This window comes from Strix uralensis, chromosome 1 (genome assembly GCF_047716275.1).
Source record: "Strix uralensis isolate ZFMK-TIS-50842 chromosome 1, bStrUra1, whole genome shotgun sequence".
NCBI lineage: Eukaryota > Metazoa > Chordata > Aves > Strigiformes > Strigidae > Strix > Strix uralensis.
Genome location: NC_133972.1, coordinates 80419555 through 80440303, shown reverse-complemented (window position 1 = coordinate 80440303; position 20749 = coordinate 80419555). Strand labels below are relative to the sequence as shown.

The 20749-nt window shown below is 37.9% G+C and overlaps 1 protein-coding gene across 10 annotated transcripts in view; it reads right to left on the bottom strand.

The window, feature by feature from the left end:
* The window catches only part of LYRM4 (LYR motif containing 4), a 105072-nt gene that overhangs the window by 69835 nt on the left and 14488 nt on the right, over positions 1–20749 (bottom strand). For all 10 annotated transcript variants that reach the window (XM_074872651.1, XM_074872669.1, XM_074872697.1 and 7 more), the window contains exon 2: positions 12553–12673. In XM_074872651.1, coding sequence (XP_074728752.1) covers positions 12553–12673 — 121 coding nt within the window. The remainder of the gene's footprint in view (positions 1–12552; positions 12674–20749) is intronic.

Here is a 20749-nt window from a genome sequence, read left to right as displayed (position 1 = left end):
TCATGCTTTAATTCCTGCTGCAAGCACATTTTGGGAACCTGGGCAAATAATTTAGTTCCCTATACACCAAAGTCTTTACATATATGCTTAAATTTAAACAGAAGTAGCCTCCTTCATTTCCACCTTGGTATTATAAGGATAGGCATGTGGTGAAAGCAGTTAAAATCTCCCAGACCTAACTGCTACTTCTGTAAAGGAGCAGTGTACTAGTAATTCTCTCTGCCCTCTGCCCTGCTTGCACATCTGAGAGAAGAGAAACAGTCCCTGCCCTGACAAGTCCCTTGGGATGGCACAACAAATGTATGTGTACTATCATACTCACAAAATTATTAGTAATAAAACTAGCACTTTCAAAAGACTTACTTCCTTCTTCTACTCGTAAAGCATATGATAGATGTGGTAAAGGTATTTTACTGTCAGTGGGTCAGTTCTTCAGTATTACTCTACAGCACAATTTTGCATACCGATTTTTTTCTCCTCTTCCCCCATGAGCATACATACAAATCATTTAAAAGCAATTTACAACATGTCAAACTGCTTAAGGAGACTCTTGAAAAATCTAACATATGAAGTTAACCATTGGCATGATTTATTATTGAAGTTCCACTGTTATAACTTGACAATTAAGAAGTATTGATAAATGTAAACACATTATTGATGTCAATTAAAAAGCACAAGATTGATTAACCTCCCAGAGGTATACTGGCACAAGCAGTTAGAGAGTAATCACCCCCAATAAGTATTCACAACTGACAAATGTGCATAGAAATTATACTTCTGTGAGACAAAAAGTACTTTCAATTAAAATTAAGATCATTTGAACACTAACCAAAGCATTGGTTCAGCAACAAAATCAACAGAATTACAAACAAGATCTGTATTAATGTGAAAGGTTAAGTGATTAGGTCACGTAATAGCCTCATTAACCATACACTCAGGTGAAAATATGGTTAAAAATTATCAAAGCAACTGCTCAGCAAGTGAATTATGCTCATAGGAAAAAGACTATGAACTTATTTGGCCACTACGCTGCAGTATTCATAACTACCCTGGTGAGGGACAAGACGTTGTTTACAGGATAAACATCAGATCTTTGTTTCAAAGTATGTATTTATGTATGTTCTACAGGTGACCAAATTATAAAGGTGAACTCGAAATTCTGCTTAGCAATGGTTCACTTCCTCCAAAGCAAACAGCCTAGGCAGGACGTTCAGGCAGTCTATACCTCAAAGGGAGGAAGCATACATCTGACATACCCCAGAGAGAATAACAACAGGAATCAGTCAATTTGTGATTTAAATGTGACTGGAAGAGGTTGGGCTTCTTTTTTCTTCTTCTTTTACTTGCTTTCAGAATTAATGTACTGGCATAATGCCTGTCACCAAGATGAAGGGCACTGCAGCTATAGCTTTTAATGGCCAAAAAAAACCCAGGCTCACCTCAGAAAGCACAGAGCTAAAGACAGCAGCAATGCACCAGTACCAAGGAGACTGCGTAAACACTAATTAAACTTCACTCTACACTCTTGTCTAGAAAACACTTTTCCCTGCTTAAACTTCCAAGGGCTGGATCAGACATGCTGATAATGGAGTCAAGTAACTTTCTTCCCCAAAGCTTGGCGTTCATCACAACTTCATGGTTCACATTTCCCTCAAATACAAGCAGCTTACTACAGAGACACTAGACAGAATCCAAATTACTGCAAGAAGGGTAACATTGAAACATAACATGTCAATGATAAAATTTCTTTGTTTGAAAGAGCTTTATGCGAAGGCCACACGTGTTTATTGCCAAAATAAAACTAGATCACTGAATTTGCCTGGCTGCAATTTCAGTCAAATGCAGACACACCAGACACAGAGGACCATGAAGACTGCTTTTACTTTTTAAGTAACTTTTTTTCAGATTTTTATCAAATGGCTGTTAATGTTGGTGGGGTTTATAAACAGGATTCATTTTGACAAGCAATTTTAAAATAAGAAAACAAGTGGCACCTTTACAGCTGGGATAATGGAAGAGTTTTAGTGACTGAACTAACAGAAGAAGCATGAAGATAAAAACATGGGGAAATAAAAAGCACTCGTGAAGCCAGATTCTTGGCGCAAATAGGACAAACAGAGCTCTTTGCAGGCTGGCCTTATGCTAAGAATGAAGACAAGATTAAATTCTTTGGACTTGACAAACTATCTGTGGAAGAAACAAAAAAAGGCATCTGATTTAAAGTGACAGTATTCAGTGTGCTGAGGGGAGAAGCACGGCCACCTGAAAGGACAGAAAGAATGCAAGTACCTTGAAGAGAAGCTAAAATGCTCCCTCTTCCCTTTGTTAGCTGTAAAGGGAAAAACTATACCTGTAATACGCTGAGACACTGATGACTGAGCACGGGGGCAGAAAATGTTACAAAAAATCATTGTACCACAGCTACAGGACTAGGTGACTTCTCAAATAGTGAGGGCGTCAACACCAACATTGTCATCCTGAATTACAGACTGCAGTTCAAGGGCAGCAGAACACAGTCCTGGGGATCTGAGGCACCAGACAAACGTGCCAGAGCTCGTCCTGGAGGGAAGCATGCCTGCTCAGCTGCACGGCCACTGAACCTGACACTATCTCCTTTCAATAGACAGTACAAAACCAGGAAGGAAAGTTTTCTTAGCAAGGAAAACAAAATGAAACAACAGATTAAAAAGCAACCAACAAACTGTGGGAGATCAAAACAGAGATCACTGTTGTAATAACAGCACTGTTACCTCTTATTTTCTTCTGAAGTCCTCAAAACAGCAATCCTTTTAATTTCCTCAGGATCTGCCTGTACTTAAAACTGGTTTATCCCATAACACCACTGAAAAAGGGACGCTCAGGAGAGATCTATGTTCTGACATGAACATCACTCAATACACAGCTTTTACAAGGTTACATGTTTCATAAGTAGCACATGAAACTGTCATACTTCTCCTTTTCCTATTGGGTAAAAAGGAGGTCTTCCACGAATGTTCTGCTCTGCAGCAGGTACCACACAGCAAGAAAGACAAAGTCGCTCAAAGGTTAATATACTTTAATGCTACAAACTCAATCTTCAAACTCTCCCTCAACTGCCACCACTACAAACCAGACCGGCAGGCATCAACTCAGGATCCCACAGTCAGACTAGAAACATGGCAGAAGTCATCTGAGCTGGGATCAAAACTACCAGCACTTAATTCTACCTTCCCTTTCTTGGCAATATTTTATATTTATACTAAGACACACATGTACTTGCTGTCACCTCATTTGGAAGACGTTCCCCTTGAAGTTGCAACAGCCACCCCCTATGAGCTGTGTTAATTTACACACTGGGCAGAAGCCCTTGAGACACCAAACACTGGAAAGCAGAACGCATGAAGGGACAAGTGACAGATGAACACATCTCCCTGAAAACGTGAGATTCCCTTGCTTCTGAAGCTTTCTTCAGTACAGACTGGTTCAATCAGTGCTGCTAATGGTTTCAGAAAGCTACTAACCAGCCAGGCTAATGAAACTTACTCTTTTCCATGTGGAAGTTTACACCTAGCATTTACTTGATCAGATGTGACATACTGCTGTGCCAAACTGCTCACTAGAAAGTAAGTCCTTTTCCTGTCCTTCAGACAGCCCTCCTCTGTGCATAACGTCAGATGCTCAGAGCTCTGGATGCATTATATAACTACTTATTATTTATGATAAGGCCCCAACCTCACCGGACTAGCCACTAAATACATGTAACAAAAATAATGACAGCTCTTTATGCCAGATAATTATTTTAAAAGCAGCTGCCAACACTCATCATTTTTTTTTAGGAAAGGCTACTGCATACATCAAATGCTGTGGTTTACACTAGGGCTCTTAGATCAAATAAACAATTCTACCTCTGAACTGCCTTTGCTTGTAGCCTAAAGGTTACTTTCAATGCAGGATCTACTTTGGTATTTGATATTGAAGCAGAACCTGCCACTTGTAATCTAGTCAGCAGGGCAAACAGCAGCAAATCAGTTGTGAAAATACAATCTCGCTCTCCATCAGGGAGTTAAATGAAAGCCTAAAGAGTAACACTGCTCTGGAGTCTCACACAGGTGTAACCTGGAGAGCCATGCCACCTGAAGACACATAAAATGTCTGTTATACTTCCTGCACATTCAGATGCTAGAAATTGAGCTGATACGGCAGCACTGGGATTTTGGCATCTGTTACAATATTACATATCTCCAAAGCTGTCCTACATGCCAAGATGAAAAAGCTATTTGAAGACGCTGGCCAAAGTGGACCTCACTGCTAACATGTCCTGCCACAGACCAAGTTCTGATTCACCTGGGTTTCTGTTCAAAATTACCAAACCCTTTTAAAATCCACTTCTATTACACCTTTTTCTTTGTTCCTTCTCCCTTTTCCCCTGCCCAAAACCTTATGGATATTTACCAGAGCTAAAATGAATTTACTCTCATACTGGAATACAAAACCAGTATAGCTCTGAATTTAATGACTTCCCATTTCAATTTCAATTTCAAGCTTTCTCTTATTTACTAAAAGACAGGTATTTATCCATCCTAGGTTACACCTTCCTCCACCTCTCTCTGTGCCTCTTTCCAAGTAAAAAGCATTGAAACTTAACATATGTTAAGGATTTCTGTTGCTTTCGTAATCATATTATTCCTTGTAGGCTACTATTAAAAAAGAAGAAATATACAAATGTATATTTATTGAGTTACATTTTCAAATCACACAGAAAGTGCAACTTGAACATAACAAACAGGACTTAAATGACTCTGAGGAAAAAAAATACCTAAAAATGTCACCCCAAAGAGCTTTGGAATGTAAAAAAAAAATCCACACAAAAATCCCCCCAGTGCTTTCTAAAAATCAAAGTCAGCTGATTTAAATTCAATGTTTGGCTTTGCCACAAGCTTCCAGCATAATTTCAGTAAAAGCATGTAGAGAACGAATCAAGTGAGAACTCATGATCTACTAAAGCAATTAAAAATTGACTACCAGTATTGCAACAGGCTAGGAGCAAGAGAAGTGCAAGAGGGTCATGCCAACCATTTGCTAAATTCTAGATGCCATTGCAAGCATTTAGAAGTGTATAGATGCCTTATTACCTTCAAAAGCTGACAGCATGCAGTGATTTGATAAAACTTTTAATAGGACCTTTGTCCATGTTTGATTATGCCATTCATCTCCTGCTCTTCTGTGAATGATGCATTTGAAAACTCTTTCCTGCATCTATACTTGCTTTAACAACTAAATGGCTTGAGAGGTAGAAATAGTTCTTTTTGTGCATAACGTTGTCTCTATTCTGGTTGGAACACGTAGGTGCAACTGTAATACGTAGCAACTGTAAAAAAGCAGCAAACTTCCAAGGATACTCTTCTTAGATAATAACTGTAAGTCTATAAATTTTTGTAGAAAAATAGGTTTTTGCCATTGTGAAGCTGAAAGGAAAAAATTAAATAAAATTCAAGGAGCTTCTCAAGAAAAGCAGTAAATTAACCTGTGATTTTAAAACTTCATTGCAGTGACAAACTTGATAAGAGAAAACCATATCAGAGCTCCAGCATAACTGGCTGCCAGCAGGAAAATGTGACTTGCCAATATCATATACATTCCTGAAGAGTAGTGTGGGTGCTGCACCCTGTTCTCAGAGTGCTTAAAGAGCTTTTCCAGCTATTCTTTCCTCTTGGCTTCAAAACTGCTGCTAACATAATCAAATACATTATACCGTACTTTGCAACTTTCTTACATATTCATAAAAATTAGACAGAAATATGACTTGTAGCCTGAAGCTAAAACTACTAATAAGAATTTTCATAATGAACCCTCTCCTGCTAAGGGCATCCAGCCTACAGTGCTTTGCAGTATAAACACATGTATCTTCAGACACACAAAATATTTCTTGAAGGTTGAGAAGTTCCTTGAGACAGTCAATTCCAATGTCACTCACAACTGTGTAAATTGGTACCAGTCCCCTGAATGCTCAACAATATGCTTTCAGTCCAGGAATATATACACCTTGAAATGTACAAATTTACCTGCTATTGCTGCAAATCAATCACAAGATTACTAGAACTGAACTACGGAAGACAACGGGAGTATTTGATAAAATTCAAAGCAGGTGCAGTTAACTATGGTACTTCTACCTTCTGCTTTTCAGAGGAACAATAACTAAAATGGCTTGTCTTACTAATATTTACTAAACATGGTTTAATATTTATGCTATTTTGATTAGCAGAGATATGTTTCCTTATACTGTGGCTATATTATTACCAGTTCATAATATTAAGAGTGCTATATTAGTACATTCATTCAGTATCATTTCCACTTCCATTCAACTGTTACCTGAATCTATGGTATTGCTAAGAGGAGATACTGCTAATGAATGCCTCGAGAAGGTGCAGTACTTGGCTACACACAGTTGCACTGGCAACTTGGTTTGCTAAAAAAAATAAATATCCAGAAGAACTGTTCAACTGTTCGTATTTTACACAAATTTCAAAAGATGACGGTACTAATCATTTTTACTGGAAGTGGCAAATAGGGAGAAACACAAGAATATGAGACTGAAATCTCACACTAAGTATGACATGGGCTTTTATCAAGGCACAGTCATGAAGCATTTCATTAAAAGAAACGGAGCTAAAGTTACTATAATCAATGAATATTGCAAGGATTAGAGTGTACTTACAACATGCTGCAAACAGGAAAAATGCTGCAAGTATCCAATATTTATCATTATCAGTGGAACTTTTTAAATAGAGTTCTCATACTTTAAAACCACATGCCTTTTATTCTTCTACACATCTGAAGGGAACAGTAAGAGAGGTCAAGCCTGAGGAAGAACAACTCAAACTCAGAAAAGTTCCCCTAGAAAACACCAATGACCAGACAGCTGTAAAGGAAGCAGATCCACATGTCCTGACTGTCTAACTGCTCATGGTGCATCTCTTGTCTCCCAGCTAAAGGTCTGTGCAAACCATGGGTCTCATCAGTTTGGATTATTTAAAGGGAGAAACAAAGGCTATGAAATATCAAAACTGTTTTACTGAAGAGTACTGTATTTGCATGATGTCAAAACCAGTACAATTGATACTAAAGCCTTCAGAGCTGACAGGAAAACCTAAATAATCCTTCTTAGCTGGACAACAAGATGACTGGTAGTTTTCAGCTACAATTTAAAACTGAAGAGGAAGTACTGTGGAGGAAGATGTAAGAACAAGATGTCCTAATAAATTAAAACAAGAATTTAATCAGAACACATAGATCTAATATAGTTTTTGAATTTCACTTTTATATTTTCAGTTCAAAACTTGAGACAGCATGTCACAAAGAAAACTAGCAAATACTTCAAAACCCTCAGTATTTTCCTATCTTCAAAGTGGCTTCTATAAATCTTGACTCTCAGCAACAGCAGTAACATTTCAGGGCAAATTCTCCTACTGATAACATATTTCAGTAGAGATGGAAACTCACAAATGAATTCCATATTAGCATAGCAGGGAAATGGCTGTTACAATAACCCTCAAAGGACCTCAAGACAGCCTCAAAACTTTTAAAAACTTTCTATTTCAAACTTATTTGTGACAATACACTTCTCACAATGCCCTTCTTTACAGGGAAGATACCACAAATTGTGCTGTTTACACAGTAAACACACACACAAAAAATCTTCACAAACATCGTTGAGAAAAGAATCAGAGTTGTTCCTTCCTTTATCTAGACTATTTTTAAATCGAAACCAATAACAAGCAGAGGAGGACTAAGGCAGAGATTAATGTTCCTCCATGCTTTTCAGCTTTATAAAGCTACTTTTATAACATTCAAGCAAATTGTACAGTGACTGACATGAACAAAATGACAGTAATCTGTCACTATTTCACATTTCCCACTAGGCTGATTCAAATAGTTATTTATGAACCTTACACTTCAATGGTCACTTTGATGACTAAACCATAAATTAGAATGTAAAGTGAATATAAATTTGATTTTAAAGTAACAACAAATTGTCAGCGAAGTGGGATATTATTTAATTTCTATCGACACGCTATGAAGAAGTCAGCAATACCAAGATGTGCTACATCATAATAAATCCCAACTTAGCAAAAAAACGTACGCTAGATCTCATGTTTGCTTCATTGCTTCTGCATTTAAAAATAAAAGCACTTTATATTATGCTTGGTTAGTTTTAAATATAAGGTCTTAATAATGTCAGATGACTTCATTAGTTAGATCTTCAATTAAACAGGGAGCAAGAATGATTTTTTTTTTTTCACAGAGCATGATTAAATTTGACAGCAAGTAAATATTGATATGAATTTAGATGCTAAGGTTTTTAATAGTCCTGATGAAAAGCTTAAGCTTTTAAGACAGTGTTGCTATTTTTCCAACATTCATCTCTTGCTCTACAGCTAAGTGAGCTGATGCTGAAACATAACAGGAATTCTGCAAAGAACAACAGTTCTCAATGTTTTAGAAAAGCTTTTTTTTCTTGGGCAGGGGGGAATGACTCAGAAAAAAATAATCCTTAGCACCCAAGCATCAAGTCTTGCAGGGACTCATGTGTCAAAAAATTAGCTTGATAAACAAATTTTCTTTTACCAGATTATTTTCTGTTATGGAAAGTTCCATTGCCTATTATGTTACTGTGTGAGTTACTGTCTGTTACCCCTGCAAACATATAAGATAAATACATACACCCTTCCAAAACTGAATGCAGCATGATTATACTTTGGAAAATTTCTAGAAGTGTGACACAGAAGAGATATTTCAATGTAAGTTTCACTGGTTTAGCAGTGTTAAAAATAGAAAGTTGTGTCAGACTCTTTAATATTCCTTACTTTTCAAGTCTATTTTTCCTGAAATTCTTACATGGAACAATGCCAAATTGTGATCCAATTTAAAACAACTTTAGCATTAGCATATTGGTTTCGCATGTGGGAGAAACCCCTTAAATAGCTGAGATTTGAAACAACAAGCAAATAAGCAAAACGCTGCAGATTTAGCAATAACTGAGGCTGTTCTGCATTATTCTGGTATGTCCCAGTGACAAAGATATCCTCCAAGTAACAAACACCTAACAAAAAGAGAGGTAATGTCATTTGCTTGACAACAGTTTGATATATTGATAATATATTCAAGATATTTGTATTAGGCACTAGTTTTCTGTGTTTGCAAAACTAAAACATACATGGAGAGATTTTAATAATCTGAAAATTCAAGTGATGCTATTCCAGGGAACTAGAACCCTACATGCCCTTTTTGCTTCTGAACGTCTTCCCGGCTGAAAAATTCACACCTACATATAAAACATTTTAAAGGAAGATTTATGTATTATGTGGTAGAGCAAAATGTGGCTCTCAATGACTTTTCTCAATCTTGAGTCAAGAAAGATTTCTTATAAAATTTCTTTGCCATTACTACAAAGTAGCAAAATGGAACAAACAAGTAGCATATTAAAATGGTTCTGCTGGTGTAATGAAAAAAGCAGAATCCAGGCTAAGAGAAAATAACAAATCTTGTCTAACCTTTTGTTGCTGTCATTTTCTTGAATGAAGTGTTAAATGCACAACATTTTTACCAGTGCAAAATACAGGCCGGTATATGAAAGAGTTACCTATTGTTCACATACAGGCTTGTTAAAAATACTTGTGTATGTACAGGCACATGTATAAGTTTACATATGATCAAAATGTTCACTAGCAATCAGAGAACACAAAATGTCCTTAAGCCCAACTACTCCTTTACAAAGTACAGTGGGTATACCAGTCAGATTAACCAAGCCTGCCTGCTCTTCCTCTCTTTCCAAGGCAGCTGAAAAGACCTATCTGATGCTGAGGGATAATCTTTAGTCTAAAAAAACCTCACAGAAAGGTGCAAGACAAGACCCATACCCTAGAAAGAAGAGTCCACCCTATCAAGAGTCTGTTTTAGAGAAATGGTACCTTTTTTCAGGGTCTATAGTAACAAGACAATCTGGCTGTTCACAGGAGTCAGACTGGAGAGTTTTATTTTAAAATCTGTCCCTGATCCATTATGGCTCAGATGAGTCAGTAGAACCATGCTTTGTCAAAAGAAAAGCTGGAAAGCTTTTATTTTAGCAAGACTTACCCACTATCTGATTTAGAACTGCTGTTTACTATTTAGGCTCATAGAACCAGCGAGAGCCAAATCCTACCCACATCAAGTCAGGGTACCCCGAATATTAGAAGTACTGTAAATCAGCATCCTCATCACCCAGATACATACCTATAAAGCAGGAACAGTATTTCCCACCTATTTCAAGTGCTTTGATATGTTGAAATTGAAATATTTTCAGAAAAAAGAAGTACTTGCTATTATAAAAGAGTTATGCCAAGTAGGTAGCAGTTTAGATATTTTAAAACAAAAATAAATTCAGTACACTTCAGTCATACATTTCATGGCAAAACAGTTACTGTGGTAGCCTCACTAATGTTTTCCTGATTTATCAAAAATATAATGTTTACATTCTTACCTACAACCATCACAGAGCATTCTCTGACATGCTGACAGGAATTTATCTTAGTCACAGTCTAGAAGAGATTTGCTGTAGCATTTTACTATGGGAGACGCCACATCCACAAATTGTTACTACTTTGATACAGATTTCTGTAAGTGGCAGAATCTGACCCTGTGAGTTCTTATCTCTTGCTGTGACGGATGCATTCCTCCTGTTTGAACTAACTGAACTTTGGTCCAGGCAGATGCTCAGCAAGTAGGCCTAACTCAAGTTAATCCTGTTGAGGGAAGCTACCAGTGAGAACTTAGCACCAAACCCCCACCCCCAAAAATGGTTTGGCTGGAGACTGGGCTTATAAGCAGCTGAAACTGCATTAACACAGCAGAAAATCTGACTACAAATCCACCACTTCATGTTATAAATATCTGCAGTCATCAGGGTCTCCCTCCATAGTAGCTGGCCCCATGGCGATCTCCCCTTGAGTAGGGATGCCTCTCAAGGTTACCCCTCGAGGCTGAGAGATCCCTTACCTGACACCAGGCATCGATGGGTTGGTAAGTGACACTTTTTGCATGCATGTAACATTTAATATATGTATAGTAAGCTTAACTGATAATCTTTGTATCCCACACTAACTTTAAGTGCAGTAAATAGGAGAGTATTAACCACCAATCCATCTGTACTTATTAAATATTTTACATACCTAAATTTACTGATTAGAACTCAATAAACTAACTCCTAGCTCTGATCTGAGTGATCTCTGACTTCTCCTGCGACACCCCCTCCTTCACTGTCTTCTCCAGCCTCTAATACTTCCCTGGAGAATATTGGATATCAAAGCTCTCCAACAGAAAACCTCAAAAAGAAGAGCTGAAAATGCTACTCATCACCTACAGGTATGAGAAAAAACATCCCAACATTTAAATATAATTGCATTGAATCAATCCAATCTGAATTGCTTCTTCGAGAAACACTTTTAAAATACAAAAATAGCAGTGTTTTGGTTTAAAAAAAGATAGCAAAGCTATGGTAGCACAAAACAACACCTGCTCCTCAGAGAAGAAATTCCAAAGAAATAATTTAACTTGCACCAAAATATTCATACTTAATGGCCGAATCAAAGGGCCCAGCTTCCTACTGAAATAAGAATTCAGCTAACTGACCTGGTGGTTGTCAAAAGACTCATTTTAAAAACAGACCATGGAGGAAGAGGTGCACATATTCATCTGGTATTTAATAAAAGTACTGTTGAGCTCTGACCAGTGTCACTAAGTGCAGATTTTGCAAGGAAGCACAGCTTAAGCATTGCAAGTGCCCTTAGAGAGTTCAGGAGTAGAAGCTTGCTTTCTTCAAATTTCCCATGGTCACTCTACATAAGACAGTGGGTATGTATGAGAAATAACAAAGTATCTAAAGTTCAACGAAGTATAATTCATGTCTAAATAATATGGTACCCAGTGGAAGGAACAGAGATCCTATAAATGCTACTCAGACAAGGTCAGAGAAAAATATTGCAAGTGACTCAACTTTTTGCAGAGAAAAATCTATCACCCTGCTTGGACACATTTAGCCAGCATTTACTTAATTCACTTTTGGATTTTCTTATTCTGCTACTGTTCTAACACTGTATCTGGAGGTAGGGAAAAACAAACAGAAAGCAAGTCTATTTGGAGTGTCACAGACACTCTTCTAAACCTACAATGGAAGGAGGAAAGCATGAGGAAAGAAATCTAATACACGAGCTAGAGGAAACAGATTCAAAGGAAAATGAGGGCAGAACAGGGAAGCAAGTGAAGAGATAGTAAAACAAACAGCAGAAGTAGTAAGAAGGGCATATAAGCCTTATCAGTAAGGCCTGTTCCAGTTAATGGAACAAACATCCCTAAATACCCTATTGCAATCATCATGGACAAATGGATGCTTCCCATCCTCTCTAACTCAGACATAAAAAAACTACTGTTCATCCAGAGATGTTTTGAGCAAGGATCTGGGTTTTTTCTATCTGTAGTGGCATAAGACAGTTAACTGAGGAGTGTACAACTTAGATAAAATGAGAGAAATAAACATACCTGCCGATGAATAACCTCTAGGTTTGCTTTGGCTTTATTCACTAGTTCTTCTATTTTTTCAGAATCCTTTATATTCTTGTTTTCTCTGAAGGCATCTCTTATCCTTCTGATGGCATACGTTCTAAACACAAACAATAAGATGACATTTATTCATAGGTGTGCCACAGTTTATAACATTTCAACATTCTTTAAAACTTGATGATCTTTAAAAATAAATATACACGCACACATATATGTTTTGCCCAGTTTTATACATATCTTGTCTTGCCTGAGTTGAAACAGTGACCAGATTCCTTAATTGAAAAAAGTGGTTTCACTGGAAGTTATTATAGAAAAATTTCATATTTCACATATCAGTCCAGTCCTTAGTGTTTGTTATTGCTGTAAACATACTGTTGGATGCCCAGAATGGATACTGCAAAGCTTAAGAACATAACAAAATGCCTGAGAACAAAAAAATCATCCTCCAAATTACTTTGAATCAGTGCAACTATTCTTATTCTGCATAACCTAAAGGTCATTGAGCAACCACTCATTATACCACCATTGTATGTTATTACTAGTTCTGATTGTTATCTAGCAATCAACAAAGGCAGATGGACCAACCATAACAAAAAGGGCTCCTTCCCTGTCACCCCCTTCCTCTCCTGACAAAGTATATTTCACCCCTCAGCCCAACACTTCCTCATCCATTTCCCCACTAAGAAGCAGTAACAGGACATAATCTCTTCAAGTAGGATGAGGTTATGATCTCTGCTTTCAGAGAGGATGGTTCAAAGCTACAGCCATCTCCAAGTCTCTCCCCTTTCTTTTCAACCTAGTAAAGAACCTTTATGCAGTCTGTAGTGTACTGCTCAATATAAAACAGGGCCAATATCAATATTAAAATAAATTTTTCAGACTCAACAGTAGATACTTTTGTTACACGTATGCTTGGGAGGGGAAGGAGAAATGGCAGTAAACTGATCCTGCTCAGCTCTCTTGATAATGTCCCACTTCTCTGTCACCACATCACATCAGTATCATTTTTACTACAGAAAGTAAAAACCCTATGTGTGGTGCAGGAAGGAGGAAAAAAAAGGCTGCTGCAAACACCACAAATAGTGTAATATTTCAACAACCATTTTCAGTCTTGTATAAAAGTGAAACATGAGACACAAAATTGTCTGAAACATGATCATAAAACACTCCAAAGACGATGTTGAAAAATAAAAATACTGGGGGAGGAGACTGAGGAGGGGAGAGGAAGAAGAGGAAAGATGAACAGCCAGCAGCACTCCGTACCATTAGATGGTGCTATCCAGCTCCTAATGCAGCCTCCACTGGCCAAGCAGCATATTTTCTCTTTGAGCTCATAAATAATACATTTCAGTCACAGAAATCACGATGGTTATGGAGTGCCACCCTGCTGCCGCACGCCGGCAGATGGTGTGTGCTTTTAATTAGGGCCTGTTCACCTATAATGTGACACCGGGGTGCGTGAGTGAGCGAGTGTGTGTTTGTATGTGTGAAGTTAATAGAATGTATTAAATATGGAAGCTCATTCTCATCTGCAGCTGCTGTCCTAGTGCAAGATTTGAAGGGGAAGCTGCTTATTTCTTCTAGAAAAGAAACAACCCCAAATCATTAAGATGTAGTGTAATTTTGTTGCTTCATAATGGATGCTTCATAATGGATGGATTTCAAATCACCCCATATGCATGTGTAGGGTTAAACTGTGCAGAAACATAAAATATTTTCTGCAAAAAAGGGTTTCCAAAAAGATACAAAAGACCTAATATATATATTTTTTAGCTTAAAAGAAAACAACAAACAGCAAGTATCCATTACTGGGTACAAGTTTTTCAAAATGAAATACAAATGAGTAAAAGCTATCTACATAAAAAAGACAGACAGGACTAAAACAAATTCTTGTTCAGTATAACACCTACAGACTGGGTTTTTTTGTTTTGTACATATGGTGCATTAATTGTTCTATTTTCTATCTCTTCCTCTCATTACACCCAACAGTTGTTGAGAAAGACAAGATATGTACTTAGAAAACATCAGATCAGTTTTGATCAATAGTCAGAAAGTTGCACTGTTTTTTCCTTTTAAAATTTCTTTAAACCTTTGTAAACATTGATACCCAAATGAAGTTTTCACATATGCTTTAACACAATCTTAATTCTACAGCTAAATCAGTACATCTCCAGTATTCTCTAAACACACTTCAAAGACTAGCTCTGTATTCTGCTACTACTCTTTACTAAGGTTACATTAAGATTCAATATATCACTTAAAATAAGGATGAGCTGAACTCAAAGCTCAAACCCAGTACTATAATGACTGTAAAACATCCTTTCTTCCCCATTGAGAGGTGCCAGGGAAACATTTCACCAACACTCAAATTCTTTCAAAATTATGTAAAAAGTGTTAAGTCAAGATATAAACAAACTGGCAGTTTTAGGTTTGTTTGTTTGTGGTGTTTGGCTATTTATTTTTTTTAAAACAGCTTTTTATATGCAGTAACAGTTGTGAGCAGTGTCAACTCCAAACCTCAATACCCTCTACACTTCAAGAGTTTCTGAACTGAGTATGTACTAAAAGCTAGTATAAACATTAGGGCTGTGATATTGCTGAGCTCTTTTGAAAGTACAGTGAAATAGGTAGCAACATGTAGTAAAGATACACACACTATGAAAAGAACTTGTTCATTCAGACATATATCTGTCGATTTTTTTAAAGAGCGCTAATCCAGAGATCTTCTGGTTGATGAACAGGCTGGTCAGCTGATCAGCTACTCTAATAATGTGTATTTTCAGTTCAATATGCATAAACACCAAAACCAATCATGTACCATTTGAAGGCACAGCTCGAAATGCCAGTGGCAGAGAATATATGGCTATCTTCATAAAACTTCACAACATTAACCTAAAAGCAGCAGCACTAACTGAAGACGGATGGACAGATGAAAAGCCTACCAGCAATGAAACAATTCCTGTATCTTATGGATGATTATTTACCAAAGCTGGCACAAAGTAACTGAGGGCATACAGCATTATAAGTTTAAGCCAGTGTGAGTGAAGGGGAGTTGCTGCAGTTTTGCCACCCTCTATGGTAGGCACAAACCCTCGCTCTGCCTCCTTCAGACCAGCAGGGACAGTCTGATGTTTGGCCCTGAGGTGAGCCAGTAACCTGACAAAAGGCCAACCTACCAAAAGAGTTAACCCTTTTTGGTTTTTTTTTTTTTTTTTTCTGGATTAGCGAGTTCCATCGGCTCTGCATGGGACTAGATCAGCATCAGCTCTGAGGAGGAGGGAACACCACAGTAGTAATTTAGATGGATACAGTTTGCAATAGGCCCCACTCAGAGAGGCTGAGCAAGCTGCATAAACAAAGAGGACTCTTCAGTGAGAAGGTACTAAGCAAGCTCTCCAGAAACAGAATGGGAAAGCATTTCTGCATACAGTACACTCAAACAGCTCCTACAGACCTCGGGAAAGGTCCTAGGAATGCAGCATTCATTAACATACATCATGTTCATTAATAAACATCATTGCAAATGAAAACTCAAACTGCATTTCACAATCTACTGTTTTTCTCACTATTCTTTGGAAACGGACACTGAAAAATGGCTGAAAGATGCAACGAGGCATTTTTTTTTTTTGTCATCCAAGCACGCTGAAATTTTAATAGAGAACACCTCTGATTTTATCTTCTGCAAGCACCTTCTAGCAAGCTAGTGACAGCAGGTCCCAAGCAAGAGTGTACAGTTGAATATATTCACTCAGCGCTCTCTTACATATGCACACTCAAAACACTTTTTGTGATCCCTACTTACGTGCATCTGTCACACAATTAACTCCCAATGAAATCAAAAGTATGTACTCAATGGGTAACAGACTCAGTGTGATGGCTTCAGACCAAAGCCACCGCAGGTGGATGGCTACACAAGGTAACAGATGCGCATCAGTAGAAAATACAAAGAATGGTTGGGCATTAATACGAGAACAATGCCAGGGCCAAAACATTACCACAGACTCACAGGGAATGGACACTACCAGCCAATGTTAAGTCAACAATGCCCCCACATAATAGTAAAAAACGCAGAGTTATGGTTAGAAAACAGTATTTTTCCTAATACTCATTCACCTCTACCTGCAAAGAGTTCATCTTTTTCCTTCCCTGAAGCACAATCGAAAACCTAACATGTGTCCTCATAAAAATGAAGCCTACAAGAAGCGAAGTCTGAAACAACAGCTATTAAGGAAAAATGAAATCGCAACAGAGGGACTTCAGAAAATAATAGCTGCTTGGGGATTTAGATATTTTTATTTCAAAATGTTTACTTATGTCATGTCTGACCAGAAAATAAAAAAAATCCATTTCCTTTTCAAGTCTTCACTCTTGTATCTGTGTGCTCTGCTAAACAGGAGTATAAGAAAAGAAGCTGAAACACTGTGCAGACATACTTGCTTTTAACTACACAGTACTATGTCTTCAAATTAAATCTGCCCAAGCAATGTTTTTCTCAACACCACTCTGCATTTACCAGTATCACAACATGGTAAAGGTGTAAGTCATCTTTCCAAGACAGCTTTACAAACATGTTGATATCTTGTCTTTGTGATTGTGAACAAATATAATTATTAATAGATCACATCACAGTTACAGGCAACATACTGCGAAACATAACAGCTATTACAAATTGTAAGTCATTGAGCACGTACACAAAGAGGAGGATCGCAGTACACAACCTGTGCAAGCAAAACAGATTACAAAGGAAGAGGCCAGCAGGTTAGAATATTCAAGTCTTTCAAAAAAGTTATAAAGTAAAATGTATTTTTCCTTATTAGCTTAAGTTGTATTTAATAAATAAAGGCAAGTGATCAGTAGCCAACCTCTAAGATGCCCACTGTGGTTAATAACTCTGAAATGAAGTACACCGTGCTTTTATTTAAGGACACAATGTGCAAAAGTGAGATACTGATTTACAATACAGTAATATTATATCAAATGACAGATCGTTTTCATAACAGGTCACTGTTTCCTTTCACTAACTATATTTTCTTATCACTTCTCCCTTCCAATTAACAATATAATTTTTTTATTAAGGTAGAAACAGCATGAGTTTTCAGAATTTCCCATTATTACTAGCAAAATGTGCACCAAATGAGATTTGCTTAACTGAATTTTCAGAATTACATATAATTTAAAAATGGAAAGTTTTTCTAATTAAAAAATATCTGCAAAAAATCATTTTAGCTTGCCTTAAACTTTTATTAGCATTAGTGAGGATGTCTCCATGTACAGAATTATTTCAGAGGGAATTATTATCTTTATATATATGTACATATTTCCATATATATGTATGTATCTACATCCTTTTTTCCTCTATAAAGGTCTCAGTAAAAACACCAATAAAGGTGAGGCAAAAGCTGCATGCAATTACCATTTAATACTAAAAAAAGAAACATTTGACAACAAATGTGTTTGATACAGTAGTAAGTACTTCACAAGGAAGTAGCCGTGACTTGTCTAATTAAACACAGGATGCACAGAAGGGTGTGGATGCACTGTTTTATCAGCAAGGTGTTCCTCAAACTCCATCACTAGACACATTTTCAGCACTGCCACCTCAAGTTACAGCACAACAACAGTGACACCTGCCTGTTTTCTAAAACCAAAGAAAAGCCTATTCCTGGAAGCACGATTTGTTTGGGAGAGTGGGGGTGGTGGCTGGGAGAGGAGAAGTATAAGGAAACAGAAAAATAAGACTCTTTGTTAACCCAGTATTATTTCCTTGAATTTTCTCTTCAGAGTCCCTAAACAGTCTTCTCAAGAAGTCTATAGAATGAAACCTACAAGCCACTACTTGGTTTCTCTGTTAATATACAAAATATGAGTTGCAATGGAATTGTGAAGAAATATGTCTGGATGAACAGCACTAGAGATACTTTTGAGAGATGAAAGAACAGAGAAGAGGGATAAAAATTAATGAACATCAGAAAACACGCTTGAGAACTGGTGACAGTGACCCAGTGCATATGATACATGTATGATCAGATACAAGGACTTGTAACTTATTTCTAAAGCAAATCTTGCTACTTTGTGTCCCATATCTCAAAACTTCTAATAAAAACTTCAACCATCTCTGTGTATGTTGCCCTAGACCAGAAAAAGCTTCTGGGTGCCTATTTCAAAATAGTTTCTTTTAATTTTCTTTAACCAATCTAAAAACTGAAAATTACTCCCACATTTATATATATATATACACACAGACCTGTGGCTGCTTTTAGGAAAGGAGAACTTTTTTTTCTGATTGTATCCTTTCATCAGTCTGTGCTTGTACCCTTTTCAAAGAAGAGAGCATGGATGACCACCCAATCAACACAATCACAGAATCACTCATGTTGGAAAGCAGCTCGGGATGTCTCTAGTCCCACCTCCTGCTGAAAGGCAGGTCAGCAATGGGATCAGACCAGGCTACTCACAGCTTTGTCCAGTCAGGTCTTGAACACCAGGATTGTGACTGGACTCCGGGAAACACGCTCAATTGCTTGGCTGTCCTTGTGGGGAAAAAGCTTTTTCTTAAAGCCAGTCTGAAAACATCTTTTCCTTCACTTTACATCTGCTGTCTCTTGTTCTCCTGCTGGGCACCTCTGGATACTTTGAGGGACTGGCTGCTATTAGGTTCTCTCAATGTTTCTTCTCCAGGCTGAACCAGCCCAGCTTCTTCAGCCTTTTCTCACAGAGCAAGTGCTTCCACCCCCAATCACCTTGGTGGTTTCTGCTGAGCTTGCTTCAGGTTATCTGTGTCTTTCCTGCATGGGGGGTGGGGGCAAGATTGGACACAGTACTCCAGTTGTGGTCTAACAAGCACTGAGGAGAGGGGGATAATCCCTCCCTTCAAGCTGGTGGCTGAGCAACTGCTGATACATTTCAGGATGCTCTTGGCCTTCCTTGCTGCCAGGGCACACAGCTGGCTGTCTACTGGGCTATCTAGCCCCTTTTTGGCAGAATTGTTCCCTGGCCCGTCAGTCCCCAAGCCTGTTCTGTGGCTGGAGCATCTCCTTCCCAGGTGTAGGACGCTGCACTTGTCCTTACCAAATTTCATAAGGTTGCTGGTGGCCTTTTCCTTCAGGCTTCTGAGGTCCCTCTGGACAGTAGCCCTGCCCTTGAGCACACTGGCTCCCTGATTTGGTGTCATCTGCAAACTTAACGAGAAAGCACTGATACTTCCTCTGGGTCACTAATAAAGATGTGAAAAGCATCAACCCCTGAAGACCCATTAACTACTATCCTCTAAGCTCCAGCACCCAAACAGTCTTAAAGGTGCACAGTTATCCACCCACCTAGACCGTAACACCCTAACATGGATACAAAAATGTTGGGGGAGTCAGTGTTGAAAGCCTCCCTAAAGTAGAGGTAAACAACACCCATTGCTCTCCCCTCGTTCATAAATCCAGGCAATCACATTGGTCAAGCATGATTTACCCTCAGTTCCCAAACACCTTCTTCTTCATGCTCCCACAACACTATCAGTGCTATTCATAGTTAACTATGACTACTTTTGCAATTCAGTTTTTGTTGCTATACTTCTAAAAATAAAAACAGTTATTGGCTTAATTCTAAATGTAAAGAATCTCTGCAGAAGGGAGTGCTTTTCAAAAGGTCAAGGTTAAAAGAAAAAAGGAAAGATGTCCAAACAAAAGCGTTCTTTTAATCTTAATTGGAGTTGCAACTGCAATGTTATATTGTAGAAGAGGTTAAAAAAGAGGGTTACCAGTGAAGGACCCAATCGAACAAGTTGTTCAGTTAACGAGGCACTGGGCAAGGATGTGCTGCTGGAACTAGAAACAGAATTTGCCACAGATGAAATAACTAATAGCTCTCTGCTAAGCTTTCACTGCCAAGACCCTGCCAACTGCTCACCAGGACACTTGGACAGCTCAGCAGTCCAATTACCAGGTGGGGAATGCCTTGAAACCACACGTTCAAATCCTGAGAAGGCTGATTTCTCTCTTCTTCCTTTTGAGGCAGATATATACTGTTCCATTTGCTGTGCTGCTATTTCTGAACAGTTCTTAAAAATGGCCTGGCCTGCTGTGAATAGCCATTACAAATTCCATTATACTTTTCTCTAAAGATTCAAGTTTTAGTCCAATGCTGCAGCCAAATTTTCCCTCTTCAGCATGGCTAGGGGTTACCTTCC